General features: G+C 39.1%; 1 protein-coding gene across 3 annotated transcripts in view; it reads left to right on the forward strand.

The window, feature by feature from the left end:
* Window positions 1–12,201: 12,201 nt before the first annotated feature.
* CFAP299 (cilia and flagella associated protein 299) overlaps window positions 12,202–23,429 on the forward strand; it is a 580,645-nt gene continuing 569,417 nt past the window's right edge. For 2 of the 3 annotated variants that reach the window (XM_041760116.1, XM_041760115.1), the window contains exon 1: window positions 12,202–12,653. In XM_041760116.1, coding sequence (XP_041616050.1) covers window positions 12,543–12,653 — 111 coding nt within the window. In that variant the 5' untranslated portion in view covers window positions 12,202–12,542. The remainder of the gene's footprint in view (window positions 12,654–23,429) is intronic. The other variant, XM_041760117.1, reaches the window with a different exon arrangement.

Genomic DNA, 23,429 nt, shown 5'->3' on the forward strand with positions numbered 1-23,429 from the left:
TTGTGGTTGCTTACAACTGGGAGAGGAGTCTGGGTGGGTGGGGTGATAACTAAAGGCTACATGGTTTCTTTTTTGAGGTATAATAATGCTTGGAAACATGTTGATTGGTTGCACAACTCTTAATATACTAAAACCACTGAGCTATAGACACTCTAGGTTTGTGAACTGTATGTTATGTGAATTAAAATTCAATAAAATTGTTACCAAAAAAGTATTATTTCTGAAGCAACAATCAGACATTTTTAAGTATCTAGCCCATCCAATGAGACTTTTCCAATTATATTTGTGCAAAATAAGGAAACATTTTTGACTGTTTTTTGAAGGGAACTTTATTTGGTCTGAATGAATAAACATTTAATATACTTTCAAAGTACAGGTTCATTTAAACTTTGGGTTTGTCCCTTATTAGCATTGTGAAGTTAATGGATGCAAAGGTCACGGGATGTGAAATTGGAGAACAAATTCCTTAGACGTTTTTCTTTCTTAAACAGGTGCATCCTATCTAGAGAAACAGTTGCTGTAACCCTTATATCCATTTTTTTTCGTGATATCTCAGTAGAAAATACTATTTTCAGAAAGTATTGTCTTGCTAGTGAGTTATACATTTACAACCTATCATTCTTGCCCGACTATGAAAATAATCTTAAGGCATCACTCCAGAATCCTAAGAGCTGGTGCAAGAGCCAACTGTGTTTGCCTCTCGTCTCTCTTTTGCCTCTGAGCCTTTCTACTTAATAAATCTGAAAAAATGTATTAGTCACAGTGGTTTTGTGTTCTGCTTTCCTAAAGCTCTGTTCTAAGCAAGCCGTTTCACTTCTGTACTAAAATTTCCCTCCTTTTTGCCATCTTTCACCCTGGGCTTTTCCAGACCTAAAATGTCAAAGTGTCAAGCAGATGGAATTACATTTGGAGCATTGGTTTGGTAGAGAATGACTCCATGCTTTTAGGAGATCTGTAGTTGTATTATTTTTAAAAACAATGGGCTGTTAATAAAAGAGTTACTGAAACCAGTCCTCTGTCCCAAATAACTACTGTGTTTAGATAAAATATTTGATACTGTAAAGTAAAATCAGCATAGGCCATTTGTTGAGATACCTAGGAAGTTATAGTAGGCCAGATTTTTGTTTAGTAATTCTCTAGAATTGGTTCACTTGGATATACTTCAATATATATATATATATTTTTTTATATATTTGGGCTAAAGAAGCTAAAACAGCTAAACTTTTACACAGACGGTTAGAATGGCTTCCTTCTTGCCAGGGTCATCTTGTTATACTCCTGCAAAGAACTGACACTAGAGTTCCCTTAACTAGAAGTGCACAAAAACACATTTCTGTGATTGGGAGGGGAGTCTTCTCATTTTTCCCCCTCCCTTCACATATTGGCTTTTGGACCTATAGGATTGTGATTACATTTTAATGCTTTGTAGGATACGACTAGGGAAAACATGAGTACTGCCAAACAACTCACTGGGAATCAAGAGTCTTTCACTTTCTCTGGTTTGGGATAATAGTTCGTCATTCAATAAATATTTATAAGCTAATTCTACATGCAAGATACTACCTAGATGTCTAACCTCATTCGATTTAACTTTTTTTCATGCTCGCTTTGGCAGCACATATACTAAAATTGGAACGATTTCAATTTTTTTTGTCTGTAAAATTAAACATGATATTTAAGCTATAAACTCGATTTTTCTTTGATTCAGAGAGCAGAGGTTAACACATTTGACATTTCTTCCAAAGAAATCACCATTTTTACCAGTATTTATATACTTAAGACAATACTCTCATTCGCTGAGATGTTCCCTGTTTTTCTAAATAGTGTTAATAAAGTCTTGTACATGTCTCGAACTAAAATGAAAGTCACTCTAAATGAATATTATGGACACGTGTGTATAGCACTATTGTCCCTCCCAGTTTGAGGAGTTAAATGGCTTAAAGAATCTGCCACCCAGACCTGGATCCCTTCCTTTTAGCTAGCTGGGATTCCAGAATTTCCTATTAACAGGGCCTCCACACTGCAGGTGTGTGGGGTGGTTGGGCCAGAGTCGGAGCCAGATGAAACCTTTACGCTGGGTGTCCATAGCATGTGCATCAGGAACAAGAGAAGAAGGGAAAGTGAACTCCCGGGCCATGCAAAACTTTGAGGCTGTGGGCCTGGGAGTGGATAGGGACTATTCTTTATAAAACATTCTCCTATGTGCATGTTTCCATGGTTGCTGCTTCTATTCTGCAAGGAGCACACATTTGCAGAACAAATTAATTGTAAACCCGACCCAAATGGTCAAGTTGGTTAAAATAAGCTCTGCCCCTCCTTTGTTCATCGATCAGTTATATTGGTGATTTCTTCCCACCATGTCCTCCCATGGCCTCTTCTTAGTCCTTGCACTGCCATGAGCCATCTACCTGGTCTGGGCCCTCTCCTTTGGTGCTCCTCATTCCTCCTTATCCCAAATCAACATGGAACATTTGGTTCCAGAAAGTACTGTACTGCTGTAAGTAGCTTATTTAATTAAACGTATTTTTGATGATTCACTCACCAACAAATGTGTTCTTTTTTTCAGGCAACAAGAGGCTTAATCTTGTTAAAATCTACTGCTCAGAAGGCATGTGTAAGGACAGCAGCCTCCAGAGTCAAACAAAAACTCAGTACATCCTAGGCTTTAGGAATTCAAATCATCTGGTGAGGATCGGTCTTGATACTGTTCTCTGGGTCCCTTTGGCATTTGCTCATTCTGGTTAGTTTCCATCACTTTTGTTACCATCAGTCCTGAGCCACTCTCCTCTGGGTCATGTACAATTTCTTGCTGTTGGTGGGAGGAAAACTTTTGTAAATACTTCTCTCTTTCTTGGTACTAAAACGGAATAAAAGGGAGACAGATTACAAGAATCATGAAAATCTTTCTTACCAAGCACCATGTACTCTGCTACAACACAGTTGTTTAAATCAAAGAAACCTTGAGCTCAATAATCATGGAGGAAAACAATTATTTCAATAGGAAAATGTAGGAGTGGTGGCTAGGAGGATATGGATTCTAAAAACAAAGTTATTTTAAGGAGCAACACTAATGATCCTGGGTTGGAATCGCAGGTAGGCTGCAGTGGGAGTTGTCTGGCAGGCCTCATGCCCTTCCCACCACACCATATTATGGCCTTTGCCTGCAGGTAAAGCTGTTTTCTTCAGGGCAAAGAGGCAGCCTGCTTTCAGGCTGGGGAGATTCAGGCAGGAGCGCCACCCACAGGAAGTCGTGCTAAATGCATTACTCAGAGAAAGATGAAGCAACCTAGGAGAAAAATTCAGGTCAGAAGCAATGGTCAAGGTCATCCTGGAAAAGTAGGGTGAGATATCTGGCAGAAAGGCAAAGTTAGATTATAAACTGAAGAATGACAAATGTCATCAGCAATTTAAAGGTTAGAAACTGGGGTATCAATCAGGGCAATTGGTTCTGGATCAAGAACCTGACCAATGATTGGAAACAGTGGTCATCTAATGTCGTGCATACAGACCTCATGGGTTTCGGATCTTATGACTTTAAGTGAAAAGTAGAAAACATGGTCTCTGTTTTATGCAGCTCATTTCTCTCAATTAACTTCGCTGTTTAACTATGACTTGAAGGAAGCTGTAATTTATTACCAGAGTCTCTCGTTAGACAAAATAAAATAAAAAGGAGTTACAGGATTTGAGAATGGTTCCCAATTAAACATAACTAGACCTTGATTTCCTAAAATCTAAATCAGTGCTATATTGTTATATGTCAGCTTCTCAGGAAAATTGTCTTAGTTTTTTCTTGACCTATCAAAAGGCTAATTATTATTTTCTGTCAGTATCCAAAGACTTAAATAAAAATTTTATTAGCCTAGAAAAGCTATTAATTAAGGTCGATTAACACGTGGAGGAACAAGTCAGTTATGTGATCATGTATACTATAATGGTCGATAAATTATACAGGCCTATAATAGAAAATGTACAAGTATTTTATAAAAATAATACTTTGCTCTTGAATATTTATGCAGGTCAAACTTTCAGAAATCAATAGGAGCTTAAATTTTATTTTTGAAATTACTTAGATTATTTTTAGTCTTATTTATTTTTAAGATTTTATTTATTTATTTATTCATGAGACACACAGAGAGAAAAGGAGGCAAAGACACAGGCAGAGGGAGAAGTAGGCCCCATGCAGGGAGCCTGATGCGGGACTCGATCCTGGGCCTCAGGATCATGCCCTGGGTCGAATGCAGGCACCAAACCACTGAGCCACCAAGGGATCCCCCTATTTTTAGTCTCTTTTAAATTAAAAATTAGATTCCCCCTGTGTATTAGTAATTATTTGGAAATTTAGAGTGATTTAGTTTAATCAAAATGATTGCCAACAGTCTATTGTTGTAGTCATGATTCAAGGCAAATATTAGATTTTTGATTGAAGTAAAGGACAATATTCTTAAACTACATTTTAAGAAAATTTAGGAATTTATATCATTCTTTCTGGAATGCATAATCTACTGGGAAACATTATGAAGGAGCAGAAAGTACAGAGCTGTTTTTCTCTCCAGAGTAGTTATCAGAAGAGGCTTTCAGAGTACTTTACAATCAATTTTTATTATCAGTCCTTTATAAAAAAAAAAAAGTCCTTTATAAAAATTATTTGGATTCAAAAATCCAAGTAATTGACTCATAAACTAAATAGCAAATGGAAGGGGGAAAAATTAAGAAACATGGTTCATTATGCATGGTATCATAAACAGAGGCCTAAGTTATGATTAATGCATTCAATTATAGATAAGCATGTATACAGAGCCACATTTTCAAGTTTTGGTCTTTACTAAAACTTTATCACAGACTCACTGGCAGCCATTCCAGTTGTGTTGCTGCCAATCATGTCCTCTGTCTCAATGTTTTATAATGCAAATCAGAGACATTAATGCTGATGTGCCCTGGGAGAAAATTCTCAAAGAAATTTGAAATTCTGAGGACAGTAATAATTTTGAAAAGATAAAAATGTGGGCTAGCAATCGTCTATTTGAATATGCATATGATATGCTTTTCCATATGAATGCACATGGAAAAGAAGTTGTTTTAGGAAAAAGGTAAAACAAATCTGATAGAAATGTTAATGATCATAGAAAAGACAATGCCTGGAGATGCTTTAATATGGTCACACAAGTACATATTTGTGTTATGTCCATTGAAGTAAGTGTGCATGTAAAGTACTTACTGCTGAAACACCAGAAATATTTAATCTTTGTTATCAAAATCAATATTTTTTGTGTTCCTTTGGCCAATGTTAACATCATTTTGGTAAATGGTAGTAGGGCCTGTTTATAAAAGCTTTTAATTTTTTTTCAAAAATAGATTCTGAGATAGTAATATTTTTGGTGTTCAGATTATTTGGCTAGGGTTAGCTTTAGTGATGTCTGAATTTTCCTAAAAATAATATCTATCTTATGTATTTTTACATTTCAAAGTGAAATTGCTATGTAGAGATGGATGTACTAGGTGTGTAGGTGGGAGTGGTCATACAGAGAGTAGAAAGAAAGGGGACAATTTTGAACAAGAAAAAAGATGTGGGGTGCCTGGGTGGCTCAGTGGTTGAGCAACTGCCTTTGGCTCAGGTTGATCTTGGGGTTCTGGGATTGAGGCCCACATCAGGGAGCCTGGTTCTCCCTCTGCCTCTCTCTCTCTTCTATCTCTCACAAATAAATAAAATCTTAAAAAAAAAAAAAACATGTGAAACAGGCATTTTTTTTTTTTAAACAAGAAATCAGACACACTGTGACAACGTGGTAGTCTTGCGAAGCATGCTGATATTTGTGGATATAAAATAATTTAGTACGATAGTGTGTTTTTTTTCAGCAAAGTGCATTAGAGGGTAACAACTCCACTATTTCCTCTTTCTTCTCAGACTTCCTTCAGGTTAGACCCAAACTCTTACAGAACATGAATGTCCGAGAGCATATCACAGAATTGTGAAGCTAGATGAGATCATAAGAACTTATCCAACCTTACCCCCTTCTTGTAGAGAAGACAAAATTATTTTCTGATTTCTTAAAATATAACATGCTTGCATTCTTTAGGTCTCTTATTCATGCATGGAATCATTTTTTTTCACCCATGTTCCACTTTGTATCTTGTAAACATTTTTATCATGTTGTATAACTTGTATATCATGTTGTGTAACTTGTATAAAATTTTATTTTCCTCATTTATTTCCAAAGTTGTTTCTCCAAATCTGCTAGTTCATCTCTTCCTTCACTCAACCACCTACCAGTCCAGGCTCTCTGAGTCTCCCATCCCTAAAATTTAAAATCCTTGAAGACAAAAAGGACCAGGCTTTATGTCTTGTACCTTTAGGGCCTACTTAGCACAGAGCCTGATCTGGTTATGTTAAATTGTTGCTGGGTGAATCAGTTTTACCTTTGTTTTGATGAGTAAGAGCTAATGGGAGAGATGGATCAAAATGTCTTTTATTGTGATTATTGTGCTTAATTTATCTGTTATCAGGAATGTTTGATATCCTGGAAAAGCAGAGCCAAGTACGAGTTAACTAGCTCTTAATGGAATGGGCATCCCATCCTTTAATGCTTCTGAATCTAGAGAAGCTGGTGAAGTCTAGTGATCTCCCCCGCAACCCCTATTCTGTATTGGCTTAGTTGTAACTGGGGTTGTGTTATTACAAACCCCAAAATACTTGAATATCTAATGAGTTCTGACATCGTCCTCAGAGGCTAGTAAGAAAACAGTGGTTTAAAATAGATCAAGCCTCTGCTCTTAGGAATTCTATAGAGGTCATTGTGTATTTTAGAGGGGCTAAATATATTCCTCAGAGAGGCAGCCTGTTTCCACCTTGTATCTGGGGTTTTAAAAATGTCACTTTTTATTTTCTTCTGAAATATCACCTGAATTTATTTATCTTCAAGTCAGTGCCTCATTATTTGAATTTATTAAGTACCAGCAAGTTTTCATTAAAAATCAACCACATTGATGAATTTCTTATTTTGAGCAGGCAAAAGTTTGATCTTAAGTAAAAAATCTTCTGAATCTTACTCAGGTGTAAAAAGTATGTATTAAACGTGAACTCAAGTTGCCTAATCACCCCTGGTCAGCTTCTGACTTAGCATATTATTTCTCCCACTGTTCCACACATCTTGCACTGTAATCAAATTTACCTGGACAATACTGTGTTTTCTTACCTCAAAACTTTAGCACATGTGCTTCATTCACATGGACATTTATTTGGTGCTCCATATCCCTGTCTCAGTAGTTCCTATTTACTACAAAGTCCATGTTATACATTTAATTTTTGTTGGATCAAAAAAAAATTGTTGGATCTCCCTGGTAGAAGTGATTTTTAGCTGCTCAGGATTTGCATAGTGCTTCAAAAACATCATCTTGCCTTGTGTTGTTATGTTCATATTGTAAAGGACCTTTCTGAAACTTGGGTGCTAAGATTTAGGTTGTTTATATTCCTCACACTGAGTGTAGTGCCTTTCACCTAGTGAAACCTGTTTATTTTAAAGACATGCTTAGATTTTGCCTACATTCTTAGGACCTTTGTTTCCCCCCCTTTTTTACAAAGATGAAGGAGTAAAACATACAGGAGACATCTTGCCTAAACCTTATTATATGTGAGGATGGTCATAACAATGAGGGGAGTAGAAACTGCTCTGGGAATATGTAGGAGAAAATTAACTACTCAGGCAGAAGGAGAGAACTAGTGTGGAATGAAGGTCTAAGAGGAGGTAAATCTCTTCCTTTGAAGCAACAGGGAAGAAGGAAAGAATTGATGTGTGAGTAGGCTTGTATATTTGACTAAAGGATGTTTAATGTGATGACTTTTACTTAATTTGTGGAGTAGAAGTTAAGATTATCTTCTTTGAGACAGGAGGATGTAGGATAAAAGAGAGATGAGAAAATAGGAAAAACCATTGTAGAAAATCAGTGAATTGAAGGAAAAAACACAGTAAGACAGTGGGGGCAGTGCTGAGTATGCCCTTGAAATTGGTGGCTTTGCATTGACAGTGCTCTATTTCCATGTGGCATTTTCTGAGAGTGTTTAGCAATTCAAGGGAAGTGGTGTTTTAGGGTAGAGCTGGATTTCCATTTAGTCAAACAAGTTGAGGGAATATTCAGTGAAATTGTTAGAAAAAACTTAGAGCCATTAAGAGTCCAAGTTTCCTTCTGTTCCAAGGAGATGGTTGTAGCTATGATGTTTATCATCTATCCCATAGCACAATAGTAGTTTTCAACTCTTACCAGCTGTTGACACCCATCAATCCCACTCCTGGGAGTAGTTCGTTCTTTCTCTCTTCTGGATCCTTCCTCTTATACACTGGTAGATATAGTCAAGAAAGGAGAAAACTCGGGTGTAATGGCACATTTACACATCGTGTCTCCAGATGGAAGCTGTGAAACCAGAACTCCAGCACTTTGGAACAACTGAGAAAGTGTGGAAGTCGAGTAATCTCATCACAAGAAATATCTTAAATAAATTCAATGTCATCATTATTACAAAGCACAAAAGAACTCTCCGTGGCTGACGTTAAGCAATAGTCCTCATCTGCAATCCAAAGAAACTGAATAAGCACTTGGGCAACATCAGACACAAATCTCTTATCTTATTAGTGCAAGCATATGTTTTTCTTTCTTAGGATATGGTAATGTGTTGAGTCCATTTTAATAGAGCCACAAGTTCTTATTCAGAGGATTTAGCATCTCAGTAGCGTAATAAGCATGGCATTCCCCTTCTGAACTTGTCAACATACCAAAAGTATGTTTCCTATTCACTTTCCCAGACATCATAGTATATTGCTTAACATCTGGAAATAGAAAAGTGTAAGGTTTAATTTAAAATTCTTTGATTATACTTCCACCAGGTAAGTACAGTACCAAAACCTGTTTATTTTAAAGACATGCTTAGACTTTGCCTACATTCTTAGGACCTTTGTCCCCCCCCCCCCCTTTTTGTTTTACTCAGAACTAAGCTAAATATGGCATATATTCTCTTATTCTTACATAGCACATGTTTATTCTCTTTTACACTTTAGAATTTGGCTGTGAATATACATAATCCTTGCTGGTCCTTTTGCAAGGAATGGAATTTCTAGGATTTGGTGCTAAATTCCAAGTTTCAATCTTCAAAAACCCCAGACTTTAAGTAGGAATGCATATTATTCAAAATAAAGTACTTCCCAATCATAACAAAGACTTTGCAATTGGAAATAGGGACTTGCCAAAGCTCATTAATTTCTCTGTTGCCCTCTTTTTCTCAGGCGCTAATCAAAAAGTGGTTTTGAACTTAAATTGAAAGTTAAGCAAAACACAATGGAATCAGGCCTACCATAATTTCAGCCTTTCTGTGAGGAACGAGGCTAGCTAGAATTACAGATTTTCTTTTTCTTTTTAAATATTCATAGAGAAACAGATTTTTTGGAAATCACCCTAAGTGTTTTGAGTTAGAATAAGCTAGCTAGGCTCATTGACTGAAGATATTTACATAATTGTTTAAATTTAGATGCTTTAGGGATTATTTTATTAAAGAATTGTTTGCCAAATAGTCAATCTAATGAGGTTTCCACTGAAAATGTACAATCACAATGGATCATAATAGTATGATATAGGAACAAACAATGACCTGGCATTTTACTAAAATATAGGTCCTTGTAATCAAAGTGCTATAGTTTATTGAACCCAAGATTTTCTAGATGCTTTATTGTTCCTTGAAAGTGATGAAATCCTGACAGAGGAGGACCTCAAAGCAAATATAAATATAAATATAAATGTAAATATAAATATAAATATAAATATAAATATAAATATAAATATAAATAAATACCCTGGAGGCTTTGACAGTAAGACACGATCTTTTGGGGGCACCTGGGTGGCTCAGTGGTTGAGTGTCTGCCTTTGGCTCAGGTCGTGATCTGGGGGGGCCTGGGATTGAGTCCTGTATCAGGCTCCCTGCAGGAAGCCTGCTTCTCCCTCTGCCTGTATCTCTGCCTCTCTCTCTCTCTCTGTGTCTCTCACAAATAAATATATAAAATCTTAAAACAAAAACCCAACTTTTTAGTAGTGCATGATCATCATTCAAAGCCATTTTTACTGTATACTACTCTTATTCAAGTTCATGATTACTACCTTTTGCAAACTCTTCAAGCTAGCATTCAAAGCCTTCCTACTAAGTTTCTTTTCCTAGGAAGCTTCTTTTTCTCTATTCTCACCTGCCCCCTCATAACATCAAAACAATGTGCAGCTTTCCCCTACACAGACTCTAATCTCTCTTGCCTCCACATCTTGGAATATACCATCCTTTTTTACTCTGGTTATTTATTCTAAGTCCATGCTCCCTCTCACAGTTGGATACATATTTTTCTAATAAACGAAAAAACAGCTTTCATAATTAATTCCATGTGGCTCTTCAAACCTCTATTCACCTCCGCTTTCCTTTGTGGGTAAACAGGAGTATTAAGTGATGTTGCTATTTTTATCTTTACGATTTCCACCAATCCATTTAGATTCACTGTGTCTCTATATTGAGAATAATGCTAATATTGCCTTTTGAGTGGGTTTGTTGACAAACAAGACAATGCATAGGAAGTATTTAGAACAGAACTGGCACATGGTAGTCTTAATAAATATTCTTATACTAAACCAAATACTTGTATTTTCTGTATGTGGTAAGTGGCTGAGACTTCTAAGCCTTTGCTTGTGCTCAGTTCACACAGAATAATGCTTCTTTCAGGAGTGACTTTAAGAAGTCACTTTTCTATTCGCTATACCTATTCTCTAGATAATAGAGAATATTGAGACTTATATCTCTTGTCAATTAGGACATCTTAAGTCACATGGATTTCTTCTCATTCTTGAGCTATTTGAATTTTCATATCTTTTTAGATATTAGATGATGTCAAGCTGTTAGTGGTTGTTAACTGTAGCACAAATACTAGTTAAAGATGTAACCAATCTGTGGCGCTTATGACAGTGTTTGGCATACAGGAAGGGTTCAATAAATAATTGCTATTATTGTTGTTTTGTAGTGTTTTTTTTTTTTGAATAGGCTCCCCCAACATAAGGCTTCAACCCATCACCCAGGGATCAAGAGTTGCATGCTCTACTGATTGAACCAGTCCAGCAACCTTCTTTTTTTGTTGTTCTATTTTGAGTGCTCAACGTTTCTCTATCCTTTCTGTTCTTCTGAAATCAATGATTAAATTGCATTAAAAGGGGCACGTGAGTGGCTCAGTCGGTTAAGCATCTGCCTTCGGCTCAGGTCATGATCCCGGGGTCCTATGGAGTCTGCTTCTCTCTCTCTTCCACTGCCCTTCCACCCTTCTCCTGTGTGCTCTTTTCTCAAATAAAACCTTTTAAAATAAATTGCATTAAAAAGTCTAAATGCCTTTTAAAATACTTCAGAATATTTTCATTAATCAAAAAACAAGTCAGTGAACTTAGAGATTATTGTGTCTGTATCACGTAAAATTTGTACATCTGTGACACGCTAACTTTTGAGATGAGCTTTTCAAATTGGGAAAGCTGACGGCCAAGTATCTTACCAGATATTTTCATTAAAGGAAATTTTTTTTACACCCCTGAACATCTTTAAAATCAATTCAAAAGTACTTAAAGAGCAATTACCACAGGCTGAGTATTGTACTATATGTTAATTTGCAAACGGTTTGTAAAATTTTAAAATCTAAATATGAAATCTGAAAAGTTTTGCCAGTGTCACGCTGGATTATTTATTACTTTAATTAATTAATTAATTAATTTTTGACGCTGGATTACTTTAAATCCGTTATAAAGATACAAAACTTTGTTCTAAAGGAAAAGTCTTTACTAAAAACCTTTACTTTCTAATTTTCCAGATATTTTGCCCTTTAAGAAAGGTAGCTTCAACAAAAGCAGTCTTTTACTGTGTGGTTTTTGAAACTTAACAAAAGTTTAAAAAACAACCATTTCGGGCCAGAAGAGGTCTTCAAAGATATTTTCACCGAGTTCTTTTAATTTGGAAATAAATTCTTCCTCATACCCAAACATTAGCAATAATTTGTCTTTAAGATATCATTTAAAAAAATAATTTAATCATTAAATACTTTGTTAGTGTGTTCGGATACAAGATCATTTCCACAGACTTGCTAGGAGATACGCTTCTTGCAAAAACAGACCTTCAGTTACTTGAGTGCTGACCTTGGTAGTTTTGTGCTGCGTTGAGACTGTTTTAGAACGAGATCAGCACCGACGTCCACACTTCCTGGCCGTCTCCCGATTTTTTATTTCGTCTTGCAAGTGGCATCTCTCACGTGACTCCACGCTGCACCGAGGTCTGAGTCAGCTGACCGGTGCCGGGCCCGAATTCGCGGCGGGTACCCTGAGAGCCGGGTCCCCCGAGTTGGGGGAAACTTGAAACTCCGGACCCAACCCCGGGCCGGACCGACGGCCGAGGCTCCGCGCGGGCTCCGTCCGCCTGAGGGGAAGAAACCGAGGGTGGAACGTCCGGCCCGGCCCCGCGCGTGCGTCGCTAGGGACGCTTTGGCCGAGGCACCGCGATGGAGCAGGACGAGGGCCTGACGGCCGTGGACAACGTAGTCACTCAGTTCAACACCTATGAAGACTTCCTCGACTCGCAGATCACTACGGTGGACCTGTACTACCTGGAGGTAAGGGTCGCGGCGCCGCACAGCGACCCCGCCTCCGCCCCCACCCCGGGCCTCACGCCCCCCCCCCCCGCCTCTCTCACGCCCCTCTCGGGCCTCTCTCACGCCCCCCCCCCGGGCCTCACGCCCCCCCCCGCCTCTCTCACGCCCCCCCCGCCTCTCTCACGCCCCCCCCCCCCCGGGCCTCACGCCCTCCCCCCGCCTCTCTCACGCCCCCCCCCCGGCCTCACGCCCCCCCCCCCGGGCCTCACGCCCCCCCCCGCCTCTCACCCCCCCCCCCCCCGGGCCTCACGCCCCCCCCGCCTCTCTCACGCCCCCCCCGGGCCTCACGCCCCCCCCGCCTCTCTCACGCCCCCCCCCGCCTCTCTCACGCCCCCCCGGCCTCCGCCTCCCCGCCTCTCTCACGCCCCCCCCCCGGCCTCACGCCCCCCCCCCCGGGCCTCACGCCCCCCCCGCCTCTCACGCCCCCCCCCCCGGGCCTCACGCCCCCCCCGCCTCTCTCACGCCCCCCCCCCGTCTCTCTCACGCCCCCCCCCCCCCCCGGGCCTCACGTCCCCCCCGCCTCTCTCACGTCCCCCCCCCCCCCCCCGCCTCTCTCACGCCCCCCCCCCCCCGCCTCTTTCACGCCCCTCTCAGGCGCCCGCGGCGTGCGGTGAGCGCCCCCCGGCGGTGGACCCCGGCCGGGTCGGGCTCCGCAGCCCGCGGCGCGGGAGCCGAGTCGCCCGTCCCTCCGCAGGAGTGTGCGGAACTCCTGCCCCGCGTGGAGGCCGGCGCGCGAACACACGGGGACCCTCGGCATCCGCAGGCGCTCGTCCCGTGCGGCGTCCCGGGCCCCCCTTCCGAGTCCCTGCGTGCGAGGAGGGGAGACCGCATCGACGACCTGCGGAGCCCCTGGCCCGGCACGCCGTTTCTCTGTGCTTTGCCAATTTGTGTTAAAGCACAGAAGACGGTATCCGTCCAGGGCGAGAGGCAACACCAACCTGGTGCGCGTACCTGCTGTTTTATGGGGCATCTGGGTTTATGAACTTGCCACCCTGCACTAGTTGGTTCAGAAAGCCTCTAATTACGGATGCGCAGTACAGGTCGCCGTGCAGATACCTGACATTGATGGAGTAGAGAGTTGAAACTAACGTTGGTAGTTAAAAAAAAAAAAAAAAAAAAAAGCCTGCTATACTGCAAAATTAGACGTCATGGGATTGCCTGCTGTCTTCCACGCAGCAACCATCTTCCTCCCTGCTTCTTTACAGGTGTGTGTTTGATGCGGGGATGATGGGATGCGGGCGGGGTACAGAGCTCTTGTCCTCGGTGAGGAGAACCAGGATGGGCAGGAAGATAATAGGCCACAGGGTCCTGAGAGGCGGGACGTGAACCGTGGACCCCTCTAGCCCTGGGAATGGGCACTGCCCTGGGGATTCTACCGTCCTGGAGCCAAGACACAACCCCAAATCGCCTCCTCCCTATTTAGGCCAGACAGAGCGAACGCCACTGTGGTGCCAAGTCACAGTGGAGTCTGTGAAGGATTTGGATCCTGCAGTCAACTCCCCAAACTCTGTATCTGTAGCAACATAATTCTGCAATTTAGTGCATTGAAAATTTTGGACTCCAAAGATCACGTTAAGCATGATTTTATGTAAATGTGAATTGTAAGGTTTGTTCTTATTTTCCAAAACACATTCAGGTGCTAGATATGAATATAGTTTTTAAGAAGTAGAAGCATCTAATTCTACTCCCACTCACAAGTTCTGTGACCTTGGACAATAATTTGATCTTTCTGGAATTATCTGTTAAAAAAATACATCCAGGAGATACTTACAACATAGCTTTTGATTTTTGATCAGACAAGATTTTTGATATTTTATATAGTTAGTATGTTTAAAGTCATGAGTGCCTCGCATCTAAGACACTAAAATGAAGATTGAAAGGTAATGGTACTAAACAATGTTTGCGTCCACATATTTGCATGTCTAAATAAACACCAATGAAGTATAGATAATTTTATGTGATTAAGATGTTTATTATCTTCATATCACATGTGAAAAATTGTTAAGCTTAAGCCTAGTATCATTAGGCAGGGTTTCAGATTTTTTTAAGGTAGAGTTCTACATGTAAGAATTAAAAATATTAATGTTAATTAGGATGAGAAATTAATACTTTTTTGTTTCATCAATCAGAACTTTAAAGGTCTCTACAATGGAAAATTGTAGCTGTATTTGGGGAAATGATAAGGAAATTTACTTACAATTTGGTCTGGCTTGGCTTACTCTTACTGTACTTTCATAGAAGATAAAGATTTAATTAATAAGGCAAGTATATATATTTTGGATTGGGTAGTGAAAATTTTTAAGCGTCCTTTGCTCTGGGGACTTATATTCTCAAATACTTCCTGTGGAAGCAAGTTCATTTCTCACTTAGAGACAAGTGGACTCTTCAGGATTGGTTCAGTAGTATGGATACTACAGCAGATATGTGCCATGGATTATGGATCACACTTCGTGAGGTGATTCTTACACTGTGTGTGTTTGTGTGTATGTGTGTTTTGGTCATCAGTAATTAACTTTGATGTGAAAGAAGCAAATTTTTTTTTTTAAGAAGCAAATTTTAAATGGTAAATGAGAGATGGCAAATTTTAGTCACAAGAGCCTAGAGTCATAAGATTTGGGTTCTAATTCTGTATTGTGTTTTAACCAGTTTGAAACTCCATTTCCTCCTCCGCATATTGAAGGGCCTGGATTAGATAACATTCAAGGTTATGTGTGTAAAAATTTATGAGTTATCTCTATAGCCATCTGTCCATCTAGGCATCCATGTATTCATCCAACCATCTAATCAATAAACCTTCAGTGGGAGCCTACTGTAGTAGACAGTGCCTTGATTCTAGGAATTTAAGAATCAGTTCTAGTCATCTGATTTTAGAATTGTACTTGCAGTTCAGTCTAACTTTTATTTATTCAGCAAACATTTTCCAAGTATTTATTAACTTACAGTTACTCTTCTGTTATATAGAATATTATTCTTTGGCTATAAGTTTTCAGTTGATTTCAGTAAAAGTACCAACGCTTCACATACAAAGTGGCCATATTATCTTTGCTGCATTCTCTATTCTTTTCCACCTTATGTGTGTTCCTAGAAGCTGTCCTTTGCAGTCTTTAACCAGGCTCTTTTCCTTTGGCTTTGGCTTTGTTTCAGCCAATATGAGATCAGAGGGCAGGAAGAGAGGTGTTAGAGAATTTATTACCTCTCATCTTCCTACTGGTTGTGGCTTGGAAGTGGCTGCATTTCTTAAGTTTGGCTAGCTCCTTATTCCATCAACTACAGCATTCTTTCCTGGTGCTGGCAGCACTCTCTGTTCTAGGAACTGTTTCCTCTCCATCTCCTTTTAGGGCCTAATGGTGTTAGTGACCTCCCACTTTTACTAGCCCAACGATATTACGTCATCCTATGCTGGTTTCCATTAATCTTGTGATATCTTTGTAAATTGTGCTTTTATTCTTTTTAATTATCTCTCTGAGTTTGCCTACGATGATCCTAACTTCTGTATTATCATTTAACATCTTAAATCTCTGTAAGTGTACAGGTAGTATATGTATATACTAACCACAATGTTTTTTTTTTTTTTTATATGATTAGGATTAGGAAGGAAGGTGCTCACTTTGGCAGCACATATTCTAAAATAAGAGTAGGAAGGAAGGGACGTATGCAGTAAAAATTAAGACCTACCAGTTAACTATTTGATGAGTTGGAGAGGGGTAAGGTAGGTTAAGGAGAATAAAAGAGGCTCTTCATTTTCTGTCTACTGTGCTTTGCTCATTTTACTGGATGATACCTATAAACCATTATATTTATAACAGTACCAGCAGTTAGATTTAACTCTGCTAACCCAAATAACAGTAATCAAATAACAGCTCCTTTATTCTAGGAGTTAGTGTTACCTTAAACTGATTAAACCAATCATTAAATGGATATAAAAATACTTAAAAAATTTTGGCAAAATTTTTCGCACTGTGATTTTCCAGATTCTTTCTTGGTAGTTTTTCCATTTTGAATAAACAAATTTATCCCTTCATTTCACTGGTGGTTGCCTGTGGCCAGTAGAGAACCAAAAAGGGCTATTGAATTGCTTTTTCCAGATAAGGAATCAAAGGATGTTTTTAGAATTATTTTTAAATTTCCCTGACTAATGCATTGTAGTCATGGCTAAATTACTTGTAGAAACTAGCAATGTCAGGGTTTTACTTTGAGATTATCTTTCTATTATTTAGAAAATAGAAATCAACAAACTAAACCTTTTGGACATAATCTTATGTGGCAGACACTGATTAAGTGAGATTTCAGGAAAAATCCAGTAGCACAATTTATTATACAGTAAGCCACCTAATAACCAACCAGTATTTATTGCATTTTCCCAGTATTTATTGGATCAGGTACAGAGTAGATGATCCCTATAAAGTATCTTATTTCATGCATTTCAGAATCAGCTGTTGTCTTTTGTTGATTCAATAGGAGAAAAATTGGCATAAATTAATTTCTCTCTGCTTAAGAGGACTTCTACATTTTTCCTTCGGTAGGTTCATAGAGGTACTTATCTCTTTTTATTTATTTATTTATTTATTTATTCATTCATTCATTCATTCATTTTTGTAATCATAAATTTATTTTTAATTGATGTTCAATTTGCTAACATACAGAATAACACCCAGTACTCATCCCGTCAAGTGCCCCCCTCAGTGCCCGTCACCCATTCACCCCCACCCCCCGCCCTCCTCCCCTTCCACCACCCCTAGTTCGTTTCCCAGAGTTAGGAGTCTTTATGTTCTGTCTCCCTTTCTGATATTTCCCACACATTTCTTCTCCCTTCCCTTATATTCCTTTTCACTATTATTTATATTCCCCAAATGAATGAGAACATACACTGTCCTTCTCCAATTGACTTACTTCACTCAGCATAATATCCTCCAGTTCCATCCACGTTGTAGCAAATGGTGGGTATTTGTCGTTTCTAATGGCTGAGTAATATTCCATTGTATACATAAACCACATCTTCTTTATCCATTCACCTTTTGATGGACACCGAGGCTCCTTCCACAGTTTGGCTATTGTGGACATTGCTGCTATAAACATCGGGGTGCAGGTGTCTCGGCGTTTCATCGCATCTGAATCTTTGGGGTAAATCCCCAACAGTGCAATTGCTGGGTCGTAGGGCAGGTCTATTTTGAACTCTTTGAGGAACCTCCACACAGTTTTCCAGAGTGGCTGCACCAGTTCACATTCCCACCAACGGTGTAAGAGGGTTCCCCTTTCTCCGCATCCTCTCCAACATTTGTTTCCTGCCTTGTTAATTTTCCCCATTCTCACTGGGGTGAGGTGGTATCTCATTGTGGTTTTGATTTGTATTTCCCTGATGGCAAGTGATGCAGAGCATTTTCTCATGTGCATGTTGGCGATGTCCATGTCTTCGTCTGTGAGATTTCTCTTCATGTCTTTTGCCCATTTCATGATTGGATTGTTTGTTTCTTTGCTGGTGAGTTTAATAAGTTCTTTATAGATTTTGTTTTTTTTTTTTTCTTTATAGATTTTGGAAACTAGCCCTTTATCTGATATATCATTTGCCAATATCTTCTCCCATTCTGTAGGTTGTCTTTGAGTTTTGTTGACTGTAGCCTTTGCTGTGCAAAAGCTTCTTATCTTGATGAAGTCCCAATAGTTCATTTTTGCTTTTGTTTCTTTTGTCTTCATGGATGTATCTTGCAAGAAGTTACTGTGGCTGAGTTCAAAAAGGGTGTTGCCTGTGTTCTCCTCTAGGATTTTGATGGAATCTTGTCTCACATTTAGATCTTTCATCCGTTTTGAGTTTATCTTTGTGTATGGTGCAAGGGAGTGGTCTAGTTTCATTCTTCTGCATGTGGATGTCCAATTTTCCCAGCACCATTTATTGAAGAGACTGTCTTTCTTCCAATGGATAGTCTTTCCTCCTTTATCGAATATTAGTTGACCATAAAGTTGAGGGTCTGCTTCTGGATTCTCTATTCTGTTCCATTGATCTATGTGTCTGTTTTTTGTGCCAGTACCACACTGTCTTGATGACCACAGCTTTGTAGTACAACCTGAAATCTCGCATTGTGATGCCCCCAGCTATGGTTTTGTTTTTTAAAATTCCCCTGGCTATTCAGGGTCTTTTCTGATTCCACACAAATCTTAAAATAATTTGTTCTAACTCTCTGAAGAAAGTCCATGGTATCTTGATAGGGATTGCATTAAACGTGCAAATTGCCCTGGGTAACATTGACATTTTCACAATATTAATTCTGCCAATCCATGAGGATGGAATATTTTTCTATCTCTTTGTGTCTTCCTCAATTTCTTTCAGAAGTGTTCTATAGTTTTTAGGGTATAGATACTTTACCTCTTTGGTTAGGTTTATTCCTAGGTTCCTTATGCTTTTGGGTGCAATTGTAAATGGGATTGACTCCTTAATTTCTCTTTCTTCAGTCTCATTGTTAGTGTATAGAAATGCCACTGATTTCTAGCCATTGATTTTATATCCTGCCATGCTTACCAAATTGCTGTATGAGTTCTAGCAATCTTGGGGTGGAGGCTTTTGAGTTTTCTATGTAGAGTATCATGTCATCAGCGAAGAGGGAGAGTTTGACTTCTTTGCCAATTTGAATGCCAAGGTACTTATCTCTAAGTAAAATATATAATTCTTCATGGACAAGAATTCTGATGATCAGGGAATGAAATTGAATCCAGAATGCCATATCCACAGTACTTCTGAAACTTTATCCTAATGATAAATTTTAAATGCTGTGACCCTAGTATCATCCTCAGTGTCTCAATTGTGTCTCAAACAGTGCCCTAAAAATCTGTATTCTTTGTAATTAAAGAATGCTCCATTTTCATTTGGTGCTTGTATTGACTTCAAAAGCTACTGCTGGAGGAGATAACAGTGGAGGCAGGGAAGATTCCCAATAGAGTGTGGAAAATGAGATGAGGCAGGGGGCTTATGACAAACTGCCGGAGAACAACCATTACTTAAGGTGTAAGTATGGAGGTGGTGCTCACAAGAACAATGATAAGGGGGTTCAGAAAAGTAGGAGGACACAGAGAGAATGGGATGATCTACAGGCCAAGAGCAGTTGGGTAAGCAAAACCAAAAACACTTGAATAACATTTAATAAAGCTAGGTGAGAGTTATTTCTATGAACCCCAGCATTAAAGCAGATGGGGAGAAGTCATCTATAGCCATAACATTGAAAAGATATTGGCATCCATGTAGTTGAAAAGCAGAGAAGACAATGGGCGTCTAAAGCACCTCTAAACAAGAAACAGCAAAGTAGTCATCAGCTAGCTATTCAGTGGTAGTGGAATGGTCCACTTTGAAAACAGCAGCTGGAAGTGGGAGGGTTTTGGCCATTCTTGCGTATGTAGGTTCCTAGGTGAGCTCTGAAAGAGCTATAGCCAAATAGCCAGTAACTCTTGAAACTACCTTCCATAGCTGACTTTTGGGAAGTGCTCCACACTGTTAGGAGTGGAATCAACATTGAGATGGATGGGGATAGTAGAGACAAAATTTGAAAGAGAAAGAGAAGATAACAGGATAGAAAAGAAAAAAAATATAGAAAGCAAGTGCCAAAGCTTTGAACACCATATAGATATAAAATAAGAGGGAAGTTCTATAAGCCACAGTTTCTTCTAAATGCCCAGGAGAACCAAACACGAGCCATAGAAAAGCATTGAGGTTGAAGCCCATTCAAATTTATAAGATAGAAGAGGGTAAGGAGCAAAATAGCATCCCTATCTCCCTAACAAAACCATGACCTTCTTTTTGAGTACAAACTAAAAGACATTAAGACAATGATACACACATGAAAGAGTTCAGAAATTAGGGAACAGAATTCAGGAAGTAATTAGGAACAAAAAAAAATCTTTAGAAATAAAAACTAGAAGGAACATGAGAATGGATAAACAGAATAGATGATTTCCCAAAGACATAGATGATTAACAGGAGGAGAATTTTATTTTTTATTTATTTATTTTTTATTAAAGATTTTATTTATTCATTCATGAGAGACAGAGAGAGAGAGAGAGAGAGAGAGAGAGAGGCTGAGACACAGGCAGAGGGAGAAGCAGGCTCCATGCAGGGAGCCCGATGTGGGACTCGATCCTGGGTCTCCAGGATCACACCCCGGGCTGCAGGCAGCGCTAAACCACTGTGCCACCGGGGCTGCCCGAGGAGGAGAATTTTAAATAAAAAAATAAGAGATAAAGAATTCAAGCAAAATTGACAATTATTGAAGGTAGAAAAAAATGTGTGGCATATAGATAATAGGAGTCCCTGAAGAAGTAAATGAGGGCAAAGGAACAGAAGAAATCCTAGAAAGTATAATTCAGAATTTTCTTGAAATAAACAATAAAAAAGATTCAAAATGACATATTGGAGGAATACACTCTGTACCTGAGAATTTAAACAGGTATCACCATGATATATCTAGTAAAATTACATGAACTTTAAAGAAAAAGACAAAAAGTCATTTGGACTTTAAGATATAAATAGCATGTGACTTATAGGTTAAAACAAATTAAATTATCAGATTTTTAAATATATTTTATGCTAAACAAATTAGAATTACTTATTTAAGATGCTCAAGGGAAGAGAATATGAACCAACGATACAGCGATTTTATACCCTGCAAATCCGACTTTCAGATATAAAGGATACAAATTTGTTATCAATATGCAATAACCCAGTTTAATAATAGGTCCTTCCTAATTAATGTGTTATAGAAAGAACACTAGAAAAAAATTAAGATGATGTCAATATAGGGACTGGTAACATTGACGATTCACAGCTACTAATGTCACAAAAGGAGAAAGCTAGACATCGGTGTGTGAAAAAGCAAAATACCATTAATAACCTTGCTAAAGACCTCAAACCTAAATCTGATCAAGTTTCTGTATCCAGCTGCCTTTCAGGACATAGAGAAGACAAAGGAACACATTGAACTGCACCATGAGTATACAATCAGCAAAACCAGATGGTAGGAAACTATAGATCACACCACACATATTCTTCCTTACATAGGAAAGGGATTGGGGGGAGGGTAGATGTAAATTAAGAGAAATTTAGAAGAAACATGAAATTTAAGAGGTAGGCAGGACTAAACTGCTATCTAGGGATACACACTTGGCCGATAAAACTATAAAGAAATGCAAAGAAGTGATTATTATAAAAGAAGAGTGGCTACTTTTAGGGGAAAAACAGTAGTAGTTAGGAAGGGCTATATGGAGGAGCTCCTGAGATGCCTATCAAATTTTATTTTATTTTATTTTTTTTTATTTTATTTTATTTTTTTTTAAAGATTTTCCTTTCTACTTCTAAATCTTTTTTTTTTTTTTAATTTTTATTTATTTATGATAGTCACAGAGAGAGAGAGAGAGAGAGAGAGAGAGAGAGAGGCAGAGACACAGGCAGAGGGAGAAGCAGGCTCCATGCACTGGGAGCCCGATGTGGGATTCGATTCCGGGTCTCCAGGATCGCGCCCTGGGCCAAAGGCAGGCGCCAAACCGCTGCGCCACCCAGGGATCCCTCAAATTTTATTTCTTGACTGGAATGGTGGTTACAAGGGTGTATGTTACAATAACATTAAATTCTGTTTGTCACATCTTTTGTATGGGCTTCTGTATCTATGTTTTATTTTACAATAAAAAATTTTTCAAAAGCTACTGATTAAAAACAAAAACAAAAACAAAAGCTACTGATTAACCAAACAACTATAAGAGAAGTCTTTACAATTGAATGGTATATTAATCAAAGTGGTAGTTTTGTTGAAAAACCTCAGCAACATTTATCAGTAAATAATCTGTTTTCAGTATTTGACTTTCTAGGTTTTAGCACGAGCAGTGATGGTTGAGCAGTCTTTATTTTTTATTTTTTAATTTTTTTATAAATTAATTTTTATTGGTGTTCAATTTACCAACATACAGAATAACACCCAGTGCTCATCCCGTCAAGTGTCTTCCTCAGTGCCCGTCACCCATTCACCCCCACCCCCCGCCCTCCTCCCCTTCCACCACCCCTAGTTCGTTTCCCAGAGTTAGGAGTCTTTATATTCTGTCTCCCTTTCTGATATTTCCCACACATTTCTTCTCCCTTCCTTTATATTCCCTTTCACTATTATTTATATTCCCCAAATGAATGAGAACATACACTGTTTGTCCTTCTCCAATTGACTTACTTCACTCAGCATAATACCCTCCAGTTCCATCCACGTTGAAGCAAATGGTGGGTATTTGTCGTTTCTAATGGCTGAGTAATATTCCATTGTATACATAAACCACATCTTCTTTATCCATTCACCTTTCGATGGACACCGAGGCTCCTTCCACAGTTTGGCTATTGTGGACATCGCTGCTGTAAACATCGGGGTGCAGGTGTCTCGGCGTTTCATCGCATCTGAATCTTTGGGGTAAATCCCCAACAGTGCAATTGCTGGGTCGTAGGGCAGGTCTATTTTGAACTCTTTGAGGAACCTCCACACAGTTTTCCAGAGTGGCTGCACCAGTTCACATTCCCACCAACGGTGTAAGAGGGTTCCCCTTTCTCCGCATCCTCTCCAACATTTGTTGTTTCCTGCCTTGTTAATTTTCCCCATTCTCACTGGGGTGAGGTAGTATCTCATTGTGGTTTTGATTTGTATTTCCCTGATGGCAAGTGACGCAGAGCATTTTCTCATGTGCATGTTGGCGATGTCCATGTCTTCGTCTGTGAGATTTCTCTTCATG

This window comes from Vulpes lagopus, chromosome 6, assembly GCF_018345385.1.
Source record: "Vulpes lagopus strain Blue_001 chromosome 6, ASM1834538v1, whole genome shotgun sequence".
Lineage (NCBI taxonomy): Eukaryota > Metazoa > Chordata > Mammalia > Carnivora > Canidae > Vulpes > Vulpes lagopus.